This window comes from Ornithodoros turicata, chromosome 5, assembly GCF_037126465.1.
Source record: "Ornithodoros turicata isolate Travis chromosome 5, ASM3712646v1, whole genome shotgun sequence".
Taxonomy (NCBI): Eukaryota; Metazoa; Arthropoda; class Arachnida; order Ixodida; family Argasidae; genus Ornithodoros; species Ornithodoros turicata.
Window position 1 is genome coordinate 79,902,728 of NC_088205.1, and position 17,898 is coordinate 79,920,625.

The window sequence follows — 17,898 nt, forward strand, 5'->3', positions numbered from 1 at the left end:
AAATTCACTGTGCTTCCGATAAACAGTTATAATTTTAAGTGGAGCGTGACAGTAAAAACAATATTTTTTTTTAAAGTTTCGAGCAAGCGCGGCTTCTGGTGTATAGCAGCGCCGACATCGGCATGATTTATTGTCGAGTACAGCAACATTGTGCTTTTACGGGAGTGTGGTAGTGCGTTGCTGTTTCTGGTTTGTGAAAAAACATTCACAGAAGTTATTTCTGAATGAATAAAGTAATTGCGTCGAAACAGAAGTTGTGGAAGGCGGTGTGCATGCGTCAGATACGATGAACCAACGAATAGGCGGTCGTATACCTATCTCAGAGGACTGAGTAACTCTATGCGAAGCAAGGCAAGTATTGGAAAAGGGCATGGCTATGACGTTCGTGGCCAAGGGCGACGTCTTTACATTGACTTCGTAGGAAATTCGAGGATTGTTTGTGTAAAAGAAACACCTTCATTGCAGACTTGCAGATGATGGAGTATACTGCGCCGTCGATCAATTTTGCGCCCACGTAAACAGATGTGCTACGTGTGCAGAATTTCTTGCGTGATGGGTTGATATGGTTCATCCCCGCGAATTATTAATGCTTCGGAACGGATTTAGTGACCAAAGTTTAGCTGGTGCCGCTGACATACTGAAAGTGCACCTCGGAATTTATAGGAAAACCTTCAATGAAAGAAATTACATTGAACAAAATATCTTTGGATTTGAGCATATGGTTATCGGGATACTTTCGTTTTTCAGCCCAAACAAAGTGCATGGCATCGTCACAAGAATTCTTGACCGCGAAAAGGGAAATGTCACTATGCCACCATGACAGCAACCGCAATGACAAGAGACGATGACGCAAATGATGGGACCGTCACCAATGGCTCATTGCATGGGTTTTCCAAAGGGAACGGCATGGCAGCAATGTGCAATGACTGTACGTCAAGAAGGGACGAGAGTTCCTTCCGCAGCATCTCTTCGCAGGGCAGCGAGGATGCCTCTCTCGCAGTCTCCTTCTTTGGAATTGCTCTCGGTCCGAGTGTGTCGCTCTGCGATGACGATGGTGAGACACCTTTTTTCTGGTACTGACCGTGTAGCACGGCAGTTGTGTTGGCACTATTAGAAAAAATACATACGTACATAGTGTTGTATATACGAGCCGGTCTATGCTGTTGAAACACCCTTTCGAATGAGCCTGAGAAAGTACTTTTAACTTGCTGGTCATCTCATACTTCACTGTAGGATGCGTTGTATTGAAAATATGTGCAAAATTCTGTCCTTGTCACGTGTCTCGATCTGAAATTCCTATTCGCAGTAGCTTCATATCTCACCTGTGCCCACATGGAAAAAGTCGTGCAAAAAAAGTATATATTTTATATTTCTTCATGTTCAAGTTCAGTCAAGGTTAGATGCTTCGAGAGGTATTCCTTGCGACCGCTACTTTAGATGAAGTTTTCCTCGGAACGAAAAGGAACGGCCAGTTCCCACTCATAGAATGGCTTGGGAACTCCATTCCTTTAATTCCACCCGTAAAAGAATTAGGACCGGTAACCGTACTAGCTGTCCCAGCAGTGCTGTAGAGGAGATCGACATTACCCAGCACGGAAAAAGCACAAAGACGAGGTTGTTGTTGTCGCTCCTCAAGCGGGATGGCGCTTATCCGCAAAGACAAGGTTATTTCGCCCTTTTCCCTCCTCCTCCTCTTCCTCTTCATTGGCATCATCATTACAGTTTTCCACTAAGTAACTGGTGCCAGTGATGTGGGGTTGCGGGCCTCACACTAGTGAAGCCAAAATCTCCATTTTATTTTTTGTTAAAGCCAAACCAAACCCTCGCCCTTGACTGTGTGGCACCCAGACCATTACATTCCAATTCCATTCCGCCAGCGAAAAAACGCTTAATTCCATTCCATTCCCAGGACAGTTTCTGCCATTCCATTCCAATTCCATTCCATGCTGTGATTAATCCCCTGTCCCCCACTCCATCCTGCTTTTCTCTCTCCATCTGTCCATCGCTCATAGCCACAGTTGCTTTGCGGTGCTAAAGAAAAAAAAAGTTTGCGCGAGACACTAGAATGGGCGCATTTAAGCAGAAGCTTTGGGCTACGAGCCGACGATATTTCGAGGGTAGTTTGTGTTCTTCTAATGGGCTTTAGAATGAGCAAAGTTCCAATTAAAATCTACTCCGGTCAGAAGCACGAAGTTGTATATAGTTACGCATAGCCTTGTAAAGATCTGTGTTGTGCCAACCCACCCAGAGCTGCCCCTCGTGTTCTCCGACCGAAAGGAGGCCCTTCGCTGTGCCAGGAAGTACAAGGGGGCCCGCTTCAAGGCGCTTCCCACGCGCGAGGACGCTGTCGCCTTCTGCGAGCGTTCCGTCAACGATGTTGAAGAGGAAACTGATTGTGCCACAGGTCAGGCATTTTTTTCTTTTTTTTTTGCAAACTCTGGCCTGCATTGCCGCTCGTTGCTCAGTAACGGTCCTGCGCTCGTCCTCCTGAGCAGTGCTCGTTGGTGAGAAGCCCAGCGCGTACAAGAATCCGAAGAGCCAGGATGTGGTGAGGCTCCGCAAGGTTATCGAGTGTGGTGATGCTGACACCTTTCGTCAGTGCGTCTGGTCCAACCCCCGCTACTTGGTCAGCAGCGGAGATACCCCCACCATCATGCAGGTACGTGACCCTGAAATGGCGTCAGCTTGTGACTCTGGAATATCCTCTTACTGATAGGGAAGATCTGCATACTGCAAGAACACTGTCCAAATCAATACAGATAGTCGATTTTTGGATTATTTTTTTATCTAATTAAACGTCTGTTAGTTGAGGCTATCTCTGTGGCTCAGTGATCTTGCGGCACGGGGCTAACCTTAAAATATATTAAAAGTACACTGAGAATTTAGCGAAGGTTACGCGTTTTGATTAAGATAAATAAAACTAAAATATTGGTATAAAATTTTATAACTTATAAAATTATTATTTTGGTAAAAGTTAAAAATTTTGTTAAAAATAGGAGGTGACGTCTCTGGCGCTTCAAACGTTGCACACTTATAGTCATTTTTCTCAAGTTTCATCGATGTTTTTTTTTTTTTTTTTTTAAAGGTGTCATTTTGCAGAAAAAGAGTTAGAATCCAGGAAAATTCTTGCCTCATGCATTTCCTGATGCCACCCAAAAACTGCCATGTTTTCCTCTCTCTCTCTCTCTGCTTCACGTTCACATCACCACGTACAGGCGGCGCTGCCTCGAAACCCTGCACTTGGTCCGTCAGGTCGTTGGTTGCTCCATAGGTTCCGTTTTTCGCTTCCTCTCCAGGCGGCGCCACCTATACGTGGTGGTATGAACGTGAAGCAGACAGAAGAAAATACTGCAGTTTGTGGGCAGTATACACTCTTAAAAATGAACTTCACCGCATAGCGCGCTCCTACCCAACAATCATCTCGAATGATGTCGTTCTCTGCCCTAATTCATTGAAAACTGTAGGCGTACGCTTTTTTTGTGACAATTATGAACGGCATAAGTGTCACAGAAAAGGCGTACGCCTCCCGTTTTAAACAAATCCGGGCAGATACCCCTGTCATTCGATATGATGGTTGGCTAAGAGTGTGCTATGCGGTGAAGTTCATTTTTAAGAGTGTAGGTCATAGGAAATGCATGGGGTGAGAATATGCTTTGCTTCTAACTTTTTTTCTACAAAGTGGGAGCGCTGGAAAAAAAAAGTGTAAAACTTCCGGCAAATGACTTTCAGTCCGCAAAGTTTGAAGTACCACAGATGTCATCTTGTATTTTTACGAGTCAATCGAAATGTGTACCCTTTTCTAAATTCACCGTGTAGAGAGACAGCTTTTGCACCTGTTATATTGGAATTTGGAATTGAATCGTTTTTACAGACAGTGCATGGTGTCATTGCCTATAGTCATCATTATACTATCAGCACATCATATACGTCTGTAGGGGTACTTGCGTTGGTGAATGACAGCTGTGTTTTCAAAGACACTGTATATTTAAGGAGTGACTTTCCCTGATTAAACCCGATTCTGCCCGGTTATTCCCCCCCGAACTGACCTCAGACCAATTCGGGTTAAACCCGATTTCTCCCCGAATTCCAGTCACTATGAGATCCTCAAGTGACGTTTCCACTGAAGACGAAGAAAGGTCGCCAAGTGTAACACATGTAAGAATGGGTCACTTTCGTTCCCAGCAACACACCCATGTGTGTCAACACTGTCTGTGCCTCCGGGGATTACCGCTGGTAGATCACGATCTCGCAAAAAAAAAAAAAATAAGAACAAGAAAAAGAGATTAAGAAATGACTTAATAGACAAGAGGAGAAACAAAAACACCCGAAGGCACAATTATCGCCCGATTTCTCCCCGAATTGCAGATTTAAAAATAACGCCCGATTTTTAGTCCCCGAGTCTGAGAAAGGCATTTAACCCGAAAAAGTCACTCCCTAATTATATGTGCTCGTAGGAGGGCTTCCGGTACAATGCCCTGCACGTGGCATGCATGCGATGTCAGCCCACGCTTCTCAAGCTCATCCTGGAGACCATCGAAGACCCCAAGTTTCTCGCGCTCATGTACCCGGACGACACCGTTGCGGTCAGGTCGAAGCGGACGGCATTCTTGGTCGACCTCTACCTCAACATGCCTGACAAAGGGGTGAGAAACGCTGATTGTGCTTAACCCCGATAATGATTGGTGCGTCAAATGTAGCGCTGCGAGACGCCGCTGCACTTTGCGTGCAAGTTTGGCTGCGCAAAGTCCGTCGAAATCCTGTTGAACCATCCTCAGTGTGACCGCACGCGCGTCAACAAGTTTGGTCAGACTGCTAGAGAAGTGAGTTCTTTTGTTCATAAAGTGTGACTGGAGTGAAGAGGTATGCTCTGAACAATGTTGCCCGTATTCAACTCAAACCTGCTTCTACTCAATCCCTAGATGATCTGTGAACGAAGCCCCGATGGATCTGCTAAAGAACAAATTGATTCATACTTTGAAGGTACGTGTTGAAGGAAGGCGTGCGTGCGAGATGTGTGAGTGGGTTTAAGATATTAGAAGAGCCGTGGGTATATACGTATGTTGAAGATGAAGACACCCAGCCGAAACTACACCCATGTCTCATCTGTCTGCTCCATCCTGAGGTTACGTTTAGGGCCTGACTTTTTTGGGTTATATTTCTCAACAACATGGGGGTAAACGTAGGGTTATATTTTGCTTCAGGAATTCGGGTGTAATCGGGTTGAACTGAACCTGATTCAACTCTGAAGAACTCTGGTTGAACCGGATTGGATTGGATCGGATTGGATCATCTTTGGTTTACTCGGCATAATTACGAGACACACTAGCAGACACAGAGTATCAATATTTACTCCGTGCATCTAAGAGGCAGCTGAGTATCTGTTTTGACAGTTTGTATCAGCATATTTGTGCGCTTAAAACAGTTTCCAAAGTTCTGTGTCAGTTGTGATAATTTCCGACCCCTTGATCTGGCAGTTTTCAGGGAAATACCGGGTTAAATGCTGCTTTTTTTTTTTTTTTCTGGTTTGAATTGGGAAGTAAATATCGGGCACAGTCTGGTATAACCCTAAAAAGTCGAGCTCTGCTTACGTTGTACATACATAGGACCCCCAATCTGATTCTGCGAGGTGTCCTGGAATTGGCCATGTGTCCCGGAACAATGTTTTGACCTTCAGAAACGTGTTCTTTCTTTTCGTTTCTTTCCTTTTTTGAAGAATATTCGGTATACCGCATAATTATGTGAGGATTTCAACGCTGTTTCAACGAAGCTGCAACGTTTTCCGCGGATTAAGTCCGATCAGTCGCGACTGCAATTCCTGATGCAAACGGTACTGCCGGCACTTGCAGTGCTGAGCATGCCGTGCTGAAAGAAAATTTGACGACAGGACTGTCCGGAGAGAAATTGTCAGCGTCGAGTCTAATTTTCTTTGCACGCCGGAAAAGCTACGTAGTGCTGGAAAGGCGTTCAGGATAAGTCGTTGGGTGACCCCGGGTAGAATCTTGGTTTCACAAAATTTTTGTCGTCGGCTTTCGGTACTGCTCAAGGCCTTCCGCACAAAATATCTCGTATTTGACGCAGAGGACGGGTGTATTATTTAAATGTACCTCAATTAATCCGTAAGTTCGGATATCTGAAGAAGTTTCCCGTGTACGTTCCACGTTTCAGACCGATTCTTCGTCCCCGTAATAAGATCCGACGACAACTCAGTGCCGCCGTCAGTGGGAACGCCCTTTTCGCCGGAGGCCAATCCTGCTTTCCTCAGCCACCCTCAGAACAGCCCAAGAGATCCGTCCCTGGTCGTTGCGGCCACCGTCGGACCAATGTCTCCTTCCGAGGTTCGATACGCTTTTCTTTTTTTTTTTTGTCCTTTCTCTCTAGTAGCTGAAAAAAAAAAAAAAAAAAAGAGGACAGAGAAGGCATTTGGTCACCGTTCCAGACTTGCCCCCCCCCTTTTTTTTTTTTCACCATTAGGCTCGTCGAGTCTACAAGACCTGGAAGACTCCGCCGCGGAGACGCCTGGACGCCACTTCGCTCAGTCCGTCGGACCTCATTCGTCTTTCTGATCCGGAAAAGGGTCTTGAACGCGTCGGCCGGTAAAGTGTGGCTTATTATTTTTTCGATCGTGGGGGTGTTAATGCAAAAGGGACGCGGAGGAATGCAAACAGCATTCATTGGAGGGTAGAATGTTGGCAGGGCGTACAAGGAAATAGCGCAACAGGACAAAGTCACATGAAGGGAGTGCGCATCTTGTCACTCTATATATTTAGTTTTGCCATGAGCATTCATTAGCAACTGTTATTGGAGTTTCTAGTGCATGCTGTTCTATCCCCTTTGTTGTTTCTGCTCAACTAAGGAAACACTCTTCTCGCACTCCTGCCTTGTTTGCCCTTAAGCAAGAAGCACTTGAACATCTACCATCTTCTGACAGCTGTGCTCTTTATGCTTCAGTTGACTTCTCGTCTGTAGCGTTCACTAGTATAGTTTGCATACTCTTTAGGAAGTGGCCCTCAACGGTGTGTATTTACCAGCTTCGCTTTGCATATATTCGACATGTTATGGTGTGGACAATAAAGTCAGTAAAGTCAAAAGAAAATGTGGTAAATGGGCCACATTTGGATATTTCATCATGTTTACTTTGTGCTTGAGCATGCAGACCAGTGCACCAAACACTTGGTTTCGAGGTCAGTGCCTAAAGTGGGGAATTAATCGAGTTTTGATTAGAGCATTTTTTGACACAACTGAAACCCTGTCCTAAAGCTGCTTAACATGATACGTCACTTGCACTAGTTGTGGGTTCAAACAAAGTTGAGGGTGGCAGCAACATTGGGGGCACAGTACTAGTGGCTAAAAGGGATTATCACATCTGGAAAGGTGTGTGTGAGACTGATACAGTAGTGTTTGGCACCAGTTTACAGTATACTTGGCTAAATTTATCTGCCGAAAACAGCTTACACGTTAAATTGAGGAATTTTTAAGATTCACACAGCCTCTGCACCTAACGAAGCCCCAGTGATACTAACATCATGGTGACGTATGCCAGGCACACCAATGGGAGCGTAGCACGGGGGATCGTTTCCGAGCTCGTCTGCTTTACGTTTACATTGCAATACGGTTGCCGACCGATTTTTCGGACTTGAAGAAGCCACAAAATCAGTCCGAATCATCGAGCAGTCCGAACTATTAGACTAAGGCTTAAATCTGCAATGTTTAAAAAGAACTGGACTTGCACTCACGGGGGCTTGAAATAACTGCCAATGCAAATTCGCCGCGGCAAATTTTTGCTGGCTTAGCCTCGTCGTGATACACTTTTCAATTAGCGTAGCAACGGCCGTAAGGATCTCCGCGGTTGAGAGGGACACAACGACAACCGCTTCGTCGATGCCACTGTCGTCAGAACCTTCTGGTGGCAGATCGAGAAAATGTCCGACCATGTCGGCATCAGTCAGTCGTGGACAGGGTAGAGTCATCATCATCAGTCATCAGTCGTCTCTTGGGTAGAGTCAGATTCGTGTCAGATTTTCGGCGTCTGTGATGAACGAGGAGTAAAATGGCGCTATAGTTTCAGAATAGACACGACGGTCCCTGTAAGTACGTTGTCCGCCAGGAGGGACAGTAAACGTGTGGAATGCCATGGCCAGTGCATGTAAAGGAATCCTCGACTTAAGGAGCCACATTAATTCACGTACAGATATCCGCAGTATCGCCCGTAATAGTAATCGCCTCGTGACACCGAACCACGAAAAACACCATCATTATCGTAATCGGTGGTCTCTGCCTCGATTTCTTTTCTTCTGGCCTATCGGATCGGCCCATAGGAATATTGCCAAGGAGCTCAACCTTCCATGGAACGAATTCTGGCCCTTCCTCGGAACATGGTGCGACCTGTCCACTCCAGAAGGGCAGTCGAAACTGGAGTCGCACCTGCGGAAGATGCACGTCAGGCTCCTCAACGAGCAGCGAGCTAGGGAGAGCGAGTTCTCCATGCACACTTCCTCGTCGGAACCATCGCCCAACGCGACAGAGTCGGAGCCCATCAGCCCGATGAGCGAGCTGTGTCTGAACCTGGGGAACTTCCACATGGGTTCTCTGTCAGGTTCCTCAGGCAGCGACACGGTGTTCTCCGATAGGGGACAGGAACTCCAGGCTCCTTTGGCCAGTACGCCGCTTCCGATTCGTGGTGCTGCAGCGGGAGCTGCCCCTCTTAAACCAGGTGCGTATTTAATCGATACGTCGGTTTAGCTGGGGTTTTTAAGTTTGGACGACGGTGTCTGATATACACGCATTGTGCAGTATGGAAGAAGGCCAACCAATCTATCAAAAGCAATTTCTCCTATCTACCCTGCTTCACTGCATTATGGCTTGTAATCAGTCGAGTAGACTATTAATAGGGCCTGACTTTTTCGGGTTTTATTTTTGGCCAAATTCGGGGGGTAAATATCGGGCGATATTTTTCATTGGAAAATTCGGGTGTATTCGGGTTAAATCCCGTTACGGCATATTCTGTTGTCAGGAATTCGGGTGTATTCGGGTGATTTTTTATTGTTTAATAAAAATTTGTCTTAACGTGGAACTAATGTTTAGCAATGTTATCAAACTTTATTTTAATGCACGCTTACGAGTGTGCCACGCGACCGGGATGTTTTCGGGTAGATTCGGGTTAAACCCGAATTTTACAGATTTCGTTCGGGGGGTAAATATCGGGCGGATATGGGTTTAACCCTAAAAAGTCAGGCCCTAACTATTAACCGTGGCTCAAGTCTGCTTTACAATGCAAAAGAATACATTTTGTACAGGAAAGGATGTACACTTTTGTGCAGCAAATCAAAATGTAGCCATGGAGATCGAGACGGCCACTTCGGGGGAGCCCTGGGTTCTGAGCGCGAGTCACATGGTAGCACAGAACATGATCTCCGTTCTTTACGACGCCGTCATCAGCGGAAAAGATGGTGCTGCACTCGAACAGGCTATCGGATCTCAGCTAGCTGACCAGGTAAACGATTCTCTTTTTAACCGACTACGACGTGGTGGATTCGGGGCCTACAGGCATTAAAGGGGCACTGAAATGAAAAAAAAAAAACGAGTTCATTTCAAATCACGTTCCTTGCTATTGTTAAATTGCTACGTTAATTTCGTAGTTGTTATCGTAATTCAAAACTGATTCCGCTATGAAGCTACAATAAAAAATATACGGGACTCTTCCTTGCTTCGCCGGTAAGCAGTGCATCAGTGTATATTTAGTCCATGATGCGCGTACCCACCATGAAGCAGTACTGACCAAAAACATAGTGCACGTTGCGAAGCCAAAATGGCGTCGATGTCCGAAGGACGTGAAAATAAATGTCGTCAGTGGGACATTTGCGAAAAGTGTTGTACGCTACAATTTAGAGAGTCGGTATTGAAAAGTGTAGTAGTGCGCATTATGCCGTGCATATACGGAACACTACGATCGGACCCATTCCGTGTCCACACGGCCACAACAGGTAAGCTCGCGCGCGTGTGCTGCTGTCTCATTGGATGCCGCCAATCTTCGTACGGACAATCCTGTGGATTCCATTCGTTGCCGCCAAAGACGGCTCTGTTTTCACTGCGTATTTGTTCTAAACGGCAGCGCTGTGTGAACTAATTTTGCTGGTAATGTACGAATTGAAACACAGACTTTCTTTTGAGAGCAATTTATTTTATTTTTTTCATTTTAGTACTTCTTTAAACACCCGAGAACAACATTTGACATGAAGGCTTGGATTATCGGTCTTGAAACAAGCAGTCTTAATGTTGATGGTACCTTTTACATTACGTATTGTGTACAATTTCCTAGGTGATGTCCTTCGGGTTGTAGCCCTCATGTTCAGTATACAAGAGTCGTTTTAAACAGGTCCTAACTGACCTCGGTGAGCTAGAACGCTCCCTCTCATCGCTCCCCCATGCTGCGGATGCGGATGCGCTCGGCAGCCCAGCCCAGTTTCACGGTCACTTGGCTCGATTGGTGTCCAATGGGTTGAAAGACTACGCCGTTGCCACGGAGCAAGCTCAACTCTGTTTCACTCTCAAGAGCTATCTCTCGCGTCGGCAGTCCGCAATATCGCCTCCCTCAACGGATGACGAAGATGACGAAGCACCAGCACGCATTTTCCGCAGGGTACGCATTTGTTGACGTCCCATGAAACTCGACAATGTAAAATAGCATATTGAAATCACATTACTGCAGTGAGGTTATCTCTCGTGCGTAAAGCACGCTACTTCAACAACCCATTCTGTCCTGCCATTGCAGCCCCTGTTTAGAAGAAGTCGCAGGACACTGCGGCGCCATCTACAATGTGTCTTACGCCGGCTCTGCACTTTTCTCGAGCACGACGTCGATGACACACAAGCAGACGACAGTGTAGACTTTGGAGAGATGGGTACCTGTACATGTTCCTGGCCTGGGGTTCCGTGCAACGGAAGGTTGCCTCCGTCACCAAGGTTGCACTTGCAGCTGCAGTTTGATGGGTACGGAATGAGTCCTGTTCGCTGCTGCTGAGCCAGAAATCTGGCGACTTGTGGTGCTTATGTTATTAGAGTCCCGAGAATACCCGTGTCTGGCAAGAGTTAATTCAAGAATAATTGTTAGGAGAGCATTCTGGAGGTCGTAAATTGGCCATGGCTCAACCTATAACTCAACATTTTTAGCACGTGCGCAACAAATTTTAACAACAACCTTGGAAAATCAGTTCATTACATGTCTGCTTACCCAGCCCAAGGTGGTGTTTCATCCTGGTCGACTACAAATGAAATTACTTGTATCTAGGGCCTTGTGTTTGGGGGTTAGACCAGGTAAAACCCACTTTTATCCACCATCTTAAGGTAAAACGTGACAAACTTCGAAAGTAAAACTGACACTGTGAGGGAGTGCATGGTACATATTAATGACATGCCACTTTCACTAACGTGTACAGTGTGACTGATCTACTGAGAAATGCTGTCTCCCACTGATTGTGACTTCAACATAATGTTAACAAGTGTATCGGAAGAGTGCAGTAAATGCCATAAAATATAATGTTGCTATGTCTCAAACATTTTTTTTTTTAGTACTGGTTCAGATTGAATTACCATTGATGTTGTTGGCCACCAGGAGGAGCCCTCTGAGGAGCTCTCCACCAATCGCATTTAGAAGGGAGGAAAATGGAGAAGACATGGACATGGAGGAGGACGTGTTCCACACTCCTCCGAGCAGTTGGGCAGCTTCGTCGTCTTCCAGCGCAGCCTCGTCCGAGGTCCACACACCCGATGAGGGCCCCGAAGTTTTTATGCAGGGGTATGCCCGGTATCATTGCAGATCAAAGCGAAATAACCAGCTTAGAATGCACACTGATGCAACTAAACTGCAGGAGGGTGCCCACAAAGGTGGACCTGGATGTCTTTCGAGCCTTGGAGACTGTGTCTGTGGACCCCATCCTTTATCCGTGCCTGTACCAGTGGAAGCAGCTCGTTTTGTCTTTCCCGGAAGAGACGAAATCCAAGCAAGTCATTCAATTTGTACAACACTGTCTTTACGAGTTTAGCACATTATTTGGCATCCACGATCACTCAACATCACATCATTCTCCGTGATGTGGTGGTGTATGAGTCTAGAGCCTGAAGTTTTCAGGGAGTATTTTTATCTAAATTCGGAGGGGTAAAAATCGGGTAACTAAACATGTGCTCTAAATTTATTTATTTATTTACGATAATACCCCAAGTGCCCTCACCGGGCGTTACACGAGGGGGAACAAAGGCACACATGAACACACAAGAACATATGCTAAATGCACATAAGAACAAGAAATTGCGGTAGTGGTGGCAAGATCAAAAACTGGAGTATGTAGACAACCTGCTATGAAAGAAGAAAAAAATTCATCGGAATTCGGGTGAAAAAAACTTCCAGCATGCCAAATTTGGGGAGAAATCTGGCTCAGTTTCTCAAACTTACTGTAGTGGTTCGGTACAAATGGTGACTTAACTGCATTTGCAGCCAAACAAGTAGCTTTGTGCATGCCTATATACATCCCAGTGAGAGAAATTTGCCGGGTAAAAATCGGGTTTCACCCTAAAGAGGGAACCTTCAATTCGGGGAAGAATCGGGTACAACCCTGAAACTTCAGGCTCTATGAATAGACCCTGATGTTTTAGGGTTAAACCCGATTTTTCCTCGAATTTGCACCCCGAATTGAGGTTCACCTATCTAGGGTTAAAACTGATTTCTACCTGCAAAACTGCACCTAGGCTAGGCACCTCAAGGCATCGACATACTAGTTTCTCACAAAATATGCGACTCGCCCCTTACTTCTGGCACCCTGGATAAATGGTACAGTGGACGTTTATTCTACAACAATGCCCGATTTCTCCCCAAACTCAGTTTGATGGTAATTTTTCTGCCCGAATTTTCGACATCAATTTATTGACCAGATTTCTCCCCCCCCCCCCCCTTTCCTGAATTTGGAAAAATGTAAAACCCGAAAAAGTCAGGCCCTATCTATGAATAGACCCTGAAGTTTTCGGGTTTTATTTTTTTCCAAATTCGGGGGGTAAAATTCGGGTCAATCACTTGGTGTCGAAAATTCATGCAAATTCGGGCGGAAAAATTACCATCGGACTGAATTTGGCGATAAATCGGGCTCTATTGTCGAACAAACGTTCGTTGTACAGCCTATCCAGAGTTATCAGACGTTGAGATCAACCGTGTATTTTGCGAAAAATTAGTATGGCATTGCCGTGAGGTGCCTAGCTTAGGTGCAGTTTTGCGGGTAGAAATCGGGTTTAACCCTAAACCGGTGAACCTCGATTCCGGATGCAAATTCGAGGAAAAATCGGGTTTAACCCTAAAACTTCAGGGTCTATCTATGAATAACATCTGTGGCGGCCATCGTGGGTGAATTTGCAGACCTATGAATTTGACTCCACGTTTCACAACGTGTAATCGAGCACCGCGTCGCAGGTGGCAAACACCGTGCGCCATGCAGCAGCGGAGACCCCTGCCAAGCGATGCAACGCCGTCGTCCCCGCTGGCAGCACCGTCCGACGGGCCCCTGCCGGGCCCTCGTCGTCCCCACCGGTTGTCCCACCTGCTGAACACGGTGCCCAGGAACCTCTGCAACACATTCTCGGAACTGGGCAAGGGCGAAGACGCCTGATCTCGTGTCACGACCGTTGACGTTCGGGCCAGAGCGTTTTTTTTTTTTTTAAGTCGCCACACCGAGTGCGCATACTCCACTGCCTCTGTGATAAAGAAGGTGGCTCGGAATTTCACAAGTACAACTCTTGAGCAAGGTGCACATCCATTTTTATTGTTTTCTGGGAGTCTGCGAAGTGAACTCGAGTGAATCAAAGTTTGACTCTTTGCGACTTTACGGAATTTGTTTCGGCTTTAATCGAGGGAAAGTTTGTCGTGTGTTTCCTGCACGTTTCTCGTCACTTTCGATCGAACTTGCGTCGAGCCGACTTGTTGAACTGGGCAAACGGAATCACTCGTTTACTGGAAGTGATTAACGAAGCATAAATAGGGCCCTGTGTTTTACGGTTAAACCCGGTAAAACTTGTTTTTACCTCCCAATTTACATAGTTATCAGTAAGTAAGGGCAATAAGGGCAATACCTGAATCCCCCGAAGACTACCTTGGCAAAGTGCCAATTCAGCCTGCAATACAGGCACTACAGGGTGCTACGCGCCGGAAATTGTAATTGTTCACCCGATATCGACCGACTTTACCCCGTTTTACGGCTCCTTAACATAAAAGCCGATTTACCCGTCCCACCCAATTTTCAATACTGTGAAACCCGAAAACACATGGCTCTATGCATCAATGCCTATATATCTGCACCACACGGACCAGGCCTTTCGTCCGGTGCAGAGTATACTAAACCTGAATTTATCGGGATGTTCCGCTAGTTTTGAGGGGAGCCCAGCTTGCACGTTTAAGCCTTTGGATCTACGCATTTTAAAAAAGGCCACTATCTCGCACGGGTGAACTCCGGGAAGACTCTGGGAGTGCCCCGGATGAGTTTTTTATGGCAACACGGTCGCCTGCCCGTATTCGGGCATACTCGCGGCTGTGAGCTGGTGGACTACAGACTGAATTTAAAATTTAACATTTGCGCGGATACGTGCGTTAGCGCCAAGAGATGAAAGATCCCAACACCCGCAATGTGAAAGTACAAAGTAGATGCGACGTAGACAAGATAACTCGGGATGGAAAGAAAAAAAAAAAGGCTTGTACTGTTATGGGTAAGGCTAGGATATTTATGCAAGTATTAGAAGGAGGTTAATGAAAAATGCCTATGCTATGGCTAAGGCTTTGCCCCCTCTTTAGCACAACGGACATCTAGCTCATTTACTTTGTGCCTACATGTCTGCGTAGTAAATACAGGCTTCATGATAATTGTCAACACAAATAATGTTCCAGTAGGGATGACCGGTTTTATGACGGCATTATTACTGGTGCCGATATTTTATTCGTAGCTTCAGCGGTTTCGTAATTTTTGAAACTAGGATTCAGTCACGAATTTTGGTTCGCATTGCCCTTCCGTTGGACAGAGGAATTTTTAATCGCACCTTCTTAAAATTGCGAACACTCTGCCAAAAAGAGTATCATAAGGTTCGCGTGAAGACTACACGTTGCACAGCAGCAATGTTGTTTCTGAACCGGCATAACACGACCTGCCTTTATCGCATTTACATGTTTAAGACAGTCATCAGTCAGAAGGCTTCCTGGTCATGAGGGATCTTGCGACAGCAAACCAGTACAGAAGGATCTTCAGGATGACGAGAGCTTGGCAATATCTTGAACGGAAACACTTGTCCCACTGGGCCCAGAAAAAGGTTCTTCCCTTAACAGTTGGAAGACCGATTTTTTTTGTATATGGGAGCGCACTTTGTTTTTTTAAACTTTAACGTTACAGTGCCAATTCCCTACTCCTTTGCTCACGCCAACGGACCCACTAAAGAAATTGTTGAGGATAGACTTAGAAAGCCCACAATGCGGCAGCAGTGTTAGTAGCAGGCACAAACGCGGAAGGAAATGAGTGTCATGATATTTAACGACTGTGTAACGGCATAAAAAGGTGTCGTCTGCTTTGAAAGTGCTATGATGGATCTCCGCTGGTGAGTTGTGACTTATGAATAGCAAAATGTGCAACGCATATGCTTCGTTTAGTTTTGTGCCATTTCAGCCCTTCTCCTGTTTTGTGTTTTTGTCACTAAGTTATTAACGACTCGTTTGCGAGCATGGAGGTTGTGTCAGCACACGAGTTCGGAGCGCAGTGTTTTTACGTTCCAGCAGCAGCAGCAGCGGACGTCGTGCTTGATGGATTTTAAGAGTATGTCACTTGGCAGTACGTTGTGCTTAGAAGAAATTTTATAAATAAAAGTGACTCTCATTGTCGCGGTGCTGCGGATATTATGTCCTTACAAAAGTGCTTGGTGTTCACTAGATCTCAGAGTTAAAAAAACTGCGAGCTGAACTAAAACCTTAAAGGAGGAATGAGGTGACATTTAACGTGGCTCGAAGCACTGTTGCACTCGCCGAAGCTGTCCACCTGGAGCCGCTTGATGTGTGCCGCCGTACGCAACGAGTCACGTGTCCGGGGACCACGTTACGTCACTACATTCAGTCTTTCTCCGATATGCGCTTCTTTTCACGGGTGAGGATTTTTTTAAAAGGTGCGCGAAACAGGACTTTCTCCGTAAGTCACCTGCACTTGTCGTTCCTTCGCAGGAGCTCATTTATTTGTTGCAGAACACGTCTCAGCGAGCAACAAAAAAGATATCGGGGGGGGGGGGGGTGGAGAAAGGGCTAAGCGACCGTGTAGCTTCCGCAAACGCACACCCATGAACGTGCAGAGGCCGAGCTTTGTTCGCAAGAATCATCCACACTTCCCTTCACTGCCATTCCGATAAAAAAAAAAAAAAAAAATGGCAGTGAAGTCGGTGGTGATGCAAAGGCGATGCAGGGAGCAACCGGGGAGTTAAAAGTATTCCACTTTGGCGCTGTACCGCCACACCGTTCGACGCGCCACCTGGAGAAGCACACGCCCCCCCCCCAAAAAATGAGTGTGTCATGTTGGTCATAGACACGGGGAGGTAAACGAGCCAATGATTTATCCAGCCCCCCCCCTCCTACACCCCCTAACGCCCCTCAAATGTTCAGTGACACCCCCTAACTTTTTCACCTGTGTACCCACCACAGCTTTAGGCACATGTCAGTAATGATACGTTAGGCTGTAATGACGTAACTATATTAATGCCCCCCCCCCCCCCCCGATTTTTTCCAACACACCCTATACATGCTTGGGATTCTGGATAAACCACTGCAACGAGCGCTGCACGACCGGCGTCTTGCGACAGGCTTTCAACCACCGAATGCCGTTTGTTTTAAAGGAGGGTTTGGCCATTGGGAGGAGCATGTCTCAAAGCGCGTCATTTGACGTCACACGTCACGGCCAGTGCCACCATTTTGGATCAGAGCTACCGCCATTTTGGAGCGGAGGGCACAGCCTTGGAATCCTCCCGTGCCGCCGCGGCTCGCCTTTCATTCCGGCCAAGTGGGCGGAGCGATTACGGCTATGACGTCACGACGGGGGTCCCCGGGCGACAAAATATCACAAAATGCCCAAACTCTCCCCATAAATGGCTCTACAACCGCCCGTCCGCTACCGCCATCTCCTACCATTTTCTTATTTTGAAACATCCCTTTAACTTCACAAGGATGCTCTACCGCTCTACTACATCCACCACTTTTATAACAACCCGGCAGGCCTCGCCCATGAGCATAAAGTTCCTAGATTGGGACTTTACATGAGCATGCGCACTCGTGCGCCATGTGGCCACTGAGCCGAGCATGAGTGAACTTGAGTGACGCCCCCAGTAGCGTAGCTAGAAAAAAAGAAATTCGGGAAGGGTTCTACGGGACCTTTACACGGGGGAAGAGAATGTGCCTCCGTTTTTCCATCTTGCAAATTCACTAGCAAAGTTGCGGTTTCGGGGGGGGGGGGGGGGTTGATACCCCCTTCTGGTAGCGCCACTGGACGCTGCCCAAGTCAGCTGAGCATTCACGTTCGTCCATGAGCGCTGACTGAGGTATGGGGTACCATGTGCGCCCCTTCTGGTTGCGTCACTGCACGCTGCCTAAGTCAGCTGAGCACACGTTCGTCCATGAGCGCTGAGTGAGGTACGGGGTACCATGTGCGCCCCTTCTGGTTGCGTCACTGCACGCTGCCCAAGTCAGCTAAGCACTCACGTTCGTCCATGAGCTCTGACTGAGGTACTGGGTAGTAGCCCAACAAGACTGAAGGAAAAGACGGATCTGACAAGCGGACATGGCCCTTGTCGTGGTTTCGTACTCGCTGTCTCCTGCTTATGTTGAAAAGAGAAACCTTGTCACCTACGATG

General features: G+C 46.6%; 1 protein-coding gene across 1 annotated transcript; it reads left to right on the forward strand.

The window, feature by feature from the left end:
• The first annotated feature begins 146 nt into the window (after positions 1-146).
• Positions 147-15,892, forward strand: LOC135394939 (ankyrin repeat and LEM domain-containing protein 2-like). Its single transcript, XM_064626025.1, has 16 exons — positions 147-351; positions 748-1,054; positions 2,249-2,404; positions 2,496-2,659; positions 4,455-4,643; positions 4,698-4,820; positions 4,920-4,980; positions 6,166-6,335; positions 6,472-6,593; positions 8,316-8,710; positions 9,318-9,490; positions 10,373-10,636; positions 10,769-10,986; positions 11,609-11,791; positions 11,865-11,996; positions 13,451-15,892. The coding sequence occupies exons 2-16, from the start codon at positions 817-819 to the stop codon at positions 13,644-13,646; spliced, it is 2,784 nt and encodes a 927-aa protein (XP_064482095.1). The 5' UTR covers positions 147-351; positions 748-816; the 3' UTR covers positions 13,647-15,892.
• The last annotated feature ends 2,006 nt before the right edge of the window (positions 15,893-17,898 follow it).